The sequence below is a fragment of the Amblyraja radiata genome, unplaced genomic scaffold (genome assembly GCF_010909765.2).
Source record: "Amblyraja radiata isolate CabotCenter1 unplaced genomic scaffold, sAmbRad1.1.pri scaffold_517_ctg1, whole genome shotgun sequence".
NCBI lineage: Eukaryota > Metazoa > Chordata > Chondrichthyes > Rajiformes > Rajidae > Amblyraja > Amblyraja radiata.
Window position 1 is genome coordinate 38,059 of NW_022630586.1, and position 8,173 is coordinate 46,231.

The 8,173-nt window shown below is 52.6% G+C and overlaps 1 protein-coding gene across 1 annotated transcript in view; it reads left to right on the forward strand.

Annotated features, from left to right (window-relative positions):
- The first annotated feature begins 4,350 nt into the window (after positions 1-4,350).
- The window catches only part of LOC116970088 (TOX high mobility group box family member 4-like), a 6,275-nt gene continuing 2,452 nt past the window's right edge, over positions 4,351-8,173 (forward strand). The window contains exons 1-3 of the mRNA XM_033016818.1: positions 4,351-4,482; positions 5,373-5,444; positions 7,185-7,437. Coding sequence (XP_032872709.1) covers positions 4,426-4,482; positions 5,373-5,444; positions 7,185-7,437 — 382 coding nt within the window. The 5' untranslated portion in view covers positions 4,351-4,425. The remainder of the gene's footprint in view (positions 4,483-5,372; positions 5,445-7,184; positions 7,438-8,173) is intronic.

An 8,173-nucleotide genomic window follows, 5' to 3' on the forward strand; every position in this document is an offset into this window, starting at 1 on the left:
AGGGGCCACAGTTTAAGAATAAGGAGTAAGCCATTTAGAACGGAGACGAGGAAACTCTTTTTCTCACAGAAATGCTGCCTGACCCGCTGTGTTACTCCAGCTTTTTGTGCCTATCTTTAGAATAGATCATTGTTAGTTTGGGGAAAGTGACAACGAGGAATATAATACAAACTTTAATCAGGAGTGCAGTCAGACGAGTCAGAGAACGAGGATGGGGGAGGCAGGTCCCTGATACTGTCTCTATCCAGGGCTGCCAACTCTCATGCATTGAGCGTGAGAATCATGCATTTCGCCAAATTCTCATGCTCTCACGCTAATCACAAATTTCTCACCCTCTGTCGTGAGAAATTCAGTGATCAATGAGAATTTCAAAACTCATATCAACTGCATGGGCCGCGGGTGTTGGAGAGCCGGGGCTGAGGGAGGGATGGAAGCAGAAGCAGCGGCGAGGACAGATGCGGACGGGGAGCCGGTGCTGGCGAGTGTTTGCCGGGCTGGCGAGTGTTTGCCGGGTTGGCGAGTGTTTGCCGGGCTGGCGAGTGTTTGCCCGGCTGGCGAGTGTTTGCCGGGCTGGCGAGTGTTTGCCGGGCTGGCGAGTGTTTGCCGGGCTGGCGAGTGTTTGCCGGGCTGGCGAGTGTTTGCCGGGCTGGCGAGTGTTTGCCGGGCTGGCGAGTGTTTGCCGGGCTGGCGAGTGTTTGCTGGGCTGGCGAGTCGCTCGCTACAGCCCAGTGCAAGAGTCCCAGGCCGTCGAAGGCATCGAAAGCGTTGCGCCGCTGCCGTGAGAGTCTCTGTGCCGAATTCGCCCAGGTGACCGGCATGGACCAGGCTGCGGCTCGGTGCATCCTGGAGGACAACCAGTGGCTGCTGGAAGTAGGTACCAAGCACTGGGTAGGAACGGTGGAAGATAGTGGCCTTCAAATGGGGATGGTTGGAGAAAGCATCCTGCTTGCCTGCTAGATTTTCACTTACTGTAACTGCAGGAAAAATGTTCCCAATGTTGGGGGAGTTCAGAACCAGGGGTCACAGTTTAAGAATAAAGGATAGGCCAGTTAGGACTGAGATGAGGACAAACTTTCTTCACACAGAGAGTTGTGAATCTGTGGAATTCTCTGCCACAGAAAGCAGTGGAAGCCAATTCACTGGATATTTTCAAGAGAGAGTTACATTTAGCTCTTGGGAGTAGCGAAATCAAGGGATATGGGGAAAAAACAGGAAAGAGGTACTGATTTTAGATGAACAACCATGATCATATTGAATGGCAGTGCTGGCTATTCCTGCACCTATTTTCTATGTTTCTATGCTTGAGTATATGGCAATAAAACTCAACCACTCAATTTTGAAGCATTCATGCATGGTGGATGTATAATATAGTCATAGAGTGATACAGTGTGAAAACAGGCCCTTCAGCCCAACTTGCCCACACCCACCAACATGTCCCAGCTACGCTACCTGCTTTGGGTCTCTGGTTCAGGTGGAGAACATTGCCAGATGTGAGTGGGGAACTGAGGCCAGTTGTCCGTGATGTCTGGATCCCAATGCTCAGCACCATGTTTCGGAGTTGGCTAATGTTATTGATTTGTAATTAGCCTGATTTTATAATTAGTTGACAAAACCTTAATTTATTAATCCGGAATATCCAGGGGGATGGGATAAGTGTAATATTCAAATGACATGCAAGGTGTCAGGCTGTCTGTCACAACATACAGCCCCGATAACCCATTATTTCCTTCAGTTGAATATTGGGAAGGTAGCACTATTGTCATTTGCCACTCAACTATTATGTTTGTTTACCTCACTGACTATTTCTAACCCCCCCCCCCCCCCCAAATTCCTTTGACAGGTTGAATAGAAATGTCCCCAATCTCATTGTTTTATTAATTGAACACGTAGATGAACATCCTTAAGGAGTGTAATCAGATGGAAACTGAATCAGATGTGATGTTTAAGAGCTTGTTCAAAGAGGGGGCATATTTTAAAGGAGTGACAGATTCGTGCAGGGCAATGTGTGAGGAGATTATTATTTGTCTTTAGTTTTAGCTTAAACCAGGACATCTGACGATTCAAAGTTTAATATAGCAATTGTACTGATACTGACCCCAACCAACCATGTAATGAATATCATCCATTCTGGAGGTTTTACTTTTATGATGCCATTTAAACTTCACTTGGATTTCAATCACTTCAATGTAGAAGTAATTGGGAACGGGGAGCATTGGAACAAAAATTTGTCCTCGGTACATATTAACTGTAATATAGTAATGTATGCATGTTGGTTGGTGCAATCAAAACAAAGATCTTTTTATCATTGTTGTGTTATGAATACCACAGAAAATACTATGTACTCTCAAGATCACATTTAATAGAATAATATTGCTTAAATATATAGTTATTGGACTTTGCATTCCGGAAAAGTCCCAGCTGAGAGGAAGACAGCAAAATATTGGGGGTGAAAATGACTTCAGGACAGTTTGTTGGGAAAATGAAAGAAATGGTAACAGAATACTTATACAGCTGAGTGAGTATAATTTTATGGATGATAAATTGTGTTCAACCAATTGATGACTTATTTGACAAAGTAACTAGCATGTTCGATAGCAAGGAAGCCAATGGATGTAGCAAATTTTGTTATAGATAAATTGGTCTGTGAAGTGCCCCACATAAGATTACCGCATTAGATAAGCACCTGTGGACTTGAACGTAATAGGTTAGGTCCAGGGGGTCAGATATGGGGCTTTATGTGAGGGCCAGATATATTGTCAGTGCAGAGGGGCTAGGAGCAAGGCCAAGTGTGCATCCAGAGTCAAGGTCTGGAATAGTACTAGGTGTGCAGTCAAAGCTGGGACCAGGGGAGTGTTCAGCACTGGGAACCTAAGCAGGTAAGCAGCTGGAGTATTGCGTACAGTTTTGGTCTCCAAATCTGAGGAAAGACATTCTTGCCATAGGTACAAAGGTTCACCAGACTGATTCCTGGGATGGCAGGACTTTCATATGAAGAAAGACTGGATAGACTCGGCTTGTACTCGCTATAATTTAGAAGATTGAGGGGGGATCTTATAGAAACGTACAAAATTCTTAAGGGGTTGGACAGGTTAGATGCAGGAAGATTGTTCCCGATGTTGGGGAAGCCCAGTACAAGAGGTCTCAGTTTAAGGATAAAGGGGAAATCCTTTAGGACCGAGATGAGAAAAACATTTTTCACACAGAGAGTGGTGAATCTGTGGAACTCTCTGCCACAGAAGGTAGTTGAGGCCTGTTCATTGGCTATATTTAAGAGGGAGTTAGATGTGGCCCTTGTGGCTAAAGGGATCAGGGGGTATGGAGAGAAGGCAGGTACAGGATACTGAGTTGGATGATCAGCCATGATCATATTGAATGGCCTACTCCTGCACCTATTTTCTATGTTTCTATGATCAGGGTAGAATAGGGGGCCAGGTGTAAGGCTGGACTCAGGGTCAGGAATGAGAGAAGGTATGCAACTGGAGTCAGGGTCAGGAGTAGTACCAGGTGGGCAGTGAGACCCAGGTTGGTCAACATGGGCCAAGTGCTTGATTATAATCTGATTTCCATACATGAATATACTAAGATCATTTGTGTGCTGCACCTGTTGATCAGAGCCTGGGCTCTACTGTGGAATGTAATTAGGAATGTAATTTAGCCTAACCTTATTCATAGCTAATCCAATTTAAAGCATAAATGTTGCATTCAAGTGTAGGTTAAAAGACTCGCTACAGTATGCATCAGATTGCACAATTTCAAGCTGAAAAATGCAAAAGCCCCGTACCAATGGGAGGGGGGACACCCTCCTGACACCCTCCCACCCCCACACCCTTCCCCGGTCACTACGCTCCCTCGGGCTTGGTCTCTCCCAACTCTCACCCAATGTTGGCACCCCTGATATTCTAGTATCTTTGCTTTAAATCTTGCTTGGTGGGGCGGCCATCTTGTAGCGGGGCACAGGGCGGCCATCTTGTTGCGGGGCACAGGGCGGCCATCTTGCTGCGGGGCACAGGGCGGCCATCTTGTTGCGGGGCGCGGGGATGAGGGCGGCCATCTTGTTGCGGGGCGCGGGTATAAGGGCGGCCATCTTGTTGCGGGGCGCGGGGATGAGGGCGGCCATCTTGTTGCGGGGCGCCGGGATGAGGGCGGCCATCTTGTTGCGGGGCACATGGCGGCCATCTTGTTGCGGGGCGCCGGGATGAGGGCGGCCATCTTGTTGCGGGGCGCCGGGATGAGGGCGGCCATCTTGTTGCGGGGCGCGGGGTCACACCCGCACTTCCGGGGTCACAGCCGTCACTGCCGGGACCCGGTGTCACGATCAAAGTCTATAGAGATCTGCTATAAGATCTTTGGTCACGATTAACCGAAGCTTCCGGGCCGCCGCCATCTTTGTCGGGGGCAGCTGAGGAGCTTCCGCTTCCGCCGGCAATGGCCGCCATCTTTGTCGGGGGCGCCTGGCGGCCGAGGCCGGGCCCGGCGATGGAGGTGAGGCCCGTGGATCCGCCCGGCCCCGGTTTACTCCCCCTCCCCCCCCTGACCCGACCCTGACCCGGCCCAGTCCCTGACCCGACCCGGCCCCGGTTTACTCCCCTCCCCCTCCCCCGCTGACCCGACCCTGACCCGGGCCTGACCCGACCCGACCCGACCCGGCCCGGCCCCGGTTTACTCCCCTCCCCCTCCCCCGCTGACCCGACCCGGCCCGGCCCGGCCCCGGTTTACTCCCCTCCCCCCCTGACCCGGCCCTGTCCCCCTCCCCGGGCCCAGACCCTGACCGAGCACAGCAACATCCCAGGGGCCAGGGGTGGGGGGGGGGGAGCTGTGATTGGACGGTCTGGGGGGCTCAGTGGATCCCGGGGGGGGGGGGGAGCTGTGATTGGACGGTCTGGGGGCTCAGTGGATCCCAGGGGTGGGGGGGGGAGCTGTGATTGGACGGTCTGGGGGCTCAGTGGATCCCAGGGGGGGGGGGGGAGCTGTAATTGGACGGTCTGGGGGCTCAGTGGATCCCAGGGATCTTCGATCACTCTCCGACACAGCAAGATCCCGGGGTTTGGAGGGGGAGCTGTGATTGGACAGACTGAGGGGGCTCAGTGGATCCCAGGAGCTCTGATTGGCTCTCCGACGGCCTGTCGGGCTGGGATTGGCTGCCCTGTGGGATCCCAGGGGTTAGGAGGGAGAGATGGATCAGAGGGGGTGGGCCGAATGGCCTCATTCTACTCCCTGTCACTTATGAACATGATTGGGGGGTTGGGATGGACGTTGACACTCCCCCCCCACACACACACACACATGATCACTGGGCCCTGTCCTGTACTGGGTGGGCTAGTATCAGGCCATTCCTTCACCCCCCCTCTCTCTCTCTCTCTCTCTCCCTGCAGTTCCCCGGCGGTGGCGGCGACACCTTCCTCACCATCAGTGACTCCGGTCATCCATTCCTCAGCGGTGCCGAGGTGAGAGGGGGGGGGCGAGGGGAGAGTGTGGGGGGGATTTGTGGGCAATAGGGGGTGAGGGGGGAACAGAAGAGGGGGATTGGGGGGGACAGGGAGGAAGCCGGTGGGGGAAAGAGGGGGAGGGGTGGTGGAACATTTGGGGGAGGGGGGGGCAGGAGGTATGGCGAGTGTGGGGCAGTAGGGGAGGGGAGCAGGAGGGATGGTGAAGGGAAGAAGGGTCTCGACCCGAAATGTCGCCCATTCCTTCTCTCCAGATATGCTGCCTCACCCGCCGAGTTACTCCAGCATTTTGTGTCTACCTTCGATTTTAACCGGCATTTGCAGTTCTTTCTTACACGGGATGGAGAAGGGGGGCAGGAGGGGGTGGGGGAGATACGAGGAGGGGGAGGGGAGCAATGGTGTATGGGGGAGGGTCAGCGTTACGGGGGCGGTGGGATCAAGGCTGTCTGAGTTTCAGTGGCAGATCATTGGGGGTTATTCCTGTCATGGTAAGAGATAAACAGCATCGAATAAGGCCCTTCGGCCCATCGTGCATTTGCTGGGAGAGCATGTGAAAGTGGAATAACATAGAACTAGTGTGATCGGGTGATCGCTGGTCATTGGACCGAAGGGCCTGTTTTTGTTCTGTGTCCTTCCATCTACATGTTCGAATTGAGTTTGAGATGCTGCCTGTCCCGCTGAGTTACTCCAACACTCTGTGTCTCTCTTCATTGTGAACCAGCATCTGCAGTTCCTTCTTACACAATAATGTCACGACCCGAAACGTCACCTATTTCCTTCGCTCCATAGATGCTGCCTCACCCGCTGAGTTTCTCCAGCATTTTTGTCTACCTTCGATTTGTCCAGCATCTGCAGTTCCTTCTTAAATGATTTCAGAGTGCTTTGTTGTGTCCTTCAGAATATGACCGACATCCACCTTCATTAACGTCATGACTAGGGGCCACCGTGTAGGATCTTCCCCCTCCCCACATACAGCGCTGGGGGGGTGGGGGGGGGGGGGGTGACGGAGCAGGAGAAGCCGCACTCTGTTTCAATGCTAGCATTTATTCCATGAGAGTTTGTATACAACAACGGATGTGACGCTGAGGCTCTATAAGGCGCTGGTCAGGCTGCATTGGGAATATTGTGAGGAGTTTTGGGCCCCGTATCTGAGGAAGGATGTGCCAGCTCTGGAGAGAGTCCAGAGGAGATTTACAAGAACGATCCCAGGAATGAGTGGGTTAACCTATGATGAGCGTTTGTCGGCACTGGGCCTGTACTCGCTGGAGTTTAGATGAATGAGGGGAGATCTCATTGAAACGTACAGAATAGTGAAAGGCCTGGATGGAGTGGATGTGGAGAGGATGTTCCCACTAGTGGGAGAGTCTAGGACCAGAGGGCACAGCCTCAGAATTAAAGGACGTTCCTTTAGGAAGATGAGGAGGAATTTCTTTAGCCAGAGGGTGGTGAATCTGTGGGATTCTTTGTCATAGTCAGCTGTGGAGGCCACAAGTCAGTGAATATATTTAAGGCAGAGATAGATAGATTGTTGATGTGTGGGTGGGGGGGGATGTGTGGGTGTGGGGGAGTGTGTGGGTGGGGGGGTGTAGTGTGGGTGGGGGGGTGTAGTGTGTGGGTGGGGGGGTGTAGTGTGGGTGGGGGGGAGTGTGGGGGTGTGTGTGTGGGTGAGGGGGGTGGGGGGTGGGGGGGTGGAGTGAGCCTCTCTCTAACCCCCCCACTCTCCCCCCCCCCCCCCCACAGACGTTCCACACGCCCAGCCTGGGAGACGAGGAGTTTGAGATCCCCCCCATCTCCCTGCCGCTGGAGACCGACGCTGATGTAACCTGTCACTTTGACCTGAACGACAGCAACACGCCACATGACAATGGCTTCCCCAGCCAGTTCAGCACCGCCACCCTGGAGCTGTCCATGCCCCTTGCCCAGTCCCTGCCTCTATCCCAGGGGGTCATGGAGGCAGGGGGCAGTCTGATCAGCAGCATCAACATGGTGAGTGGTCCCCCTTCCCTCCCCTCCCCTCCCCTGCCCCCCCCTCCTCTGCAAAGGGACTTGGGAGCTGGTGCAGGATTCCCAAACAGTTAATCTGCAGTCGAATCTGTAGTAAAGAAAGTAAACTCAATGCTAGCATTTATTTCATGAGAGTTTGTATACAACAACGGATGTGACACTGAGGCTCCACAAGGCGCTGGTCAGGCTGCATTGGGAATATTGTGAGGAGTTTTGGGCCCCGTATCTGAGGAAGGATGTGCCAGCTCTGGAGAGGGTCCAGAGGAGGTTTACAAGAATGATCCCAGGAATGAGTGGGTTAACCTATGATGAGCGTTTGTCGGCACTGGGCCTGTACTCGCTGGAGTTTAGAAGAATGAGGGGGGACAGGGGTTGGACAGGCCAGATGCAGGAAGATTGTTCCCGATGTTGGGGAAGACCAGGACAAGGGGTCAAGCTTAAGGATAAGGGGGAAATCCTTTAAGACCGAGATGAGAAAAACATTTTTCACACAGAGAGTGGTGAATCTCTGGAACTCTCTGCCACAGAAGGTAGTTGAGGCCAGTTCATTGGCTATATTTAAGAGGGAGTTAGATGTGGCCCTTGTGGCTAAAGGGATCAGGGGGTATGGAGAGAAGGCAGGTACAGGATACTGAGTTGGATGATCAGCCATGATCATATTGAATGGCGGTGCAGGCTCGAAGGGCCGAATGGCCTACTCCTGCACCTATTTTCTATGTTTTTAT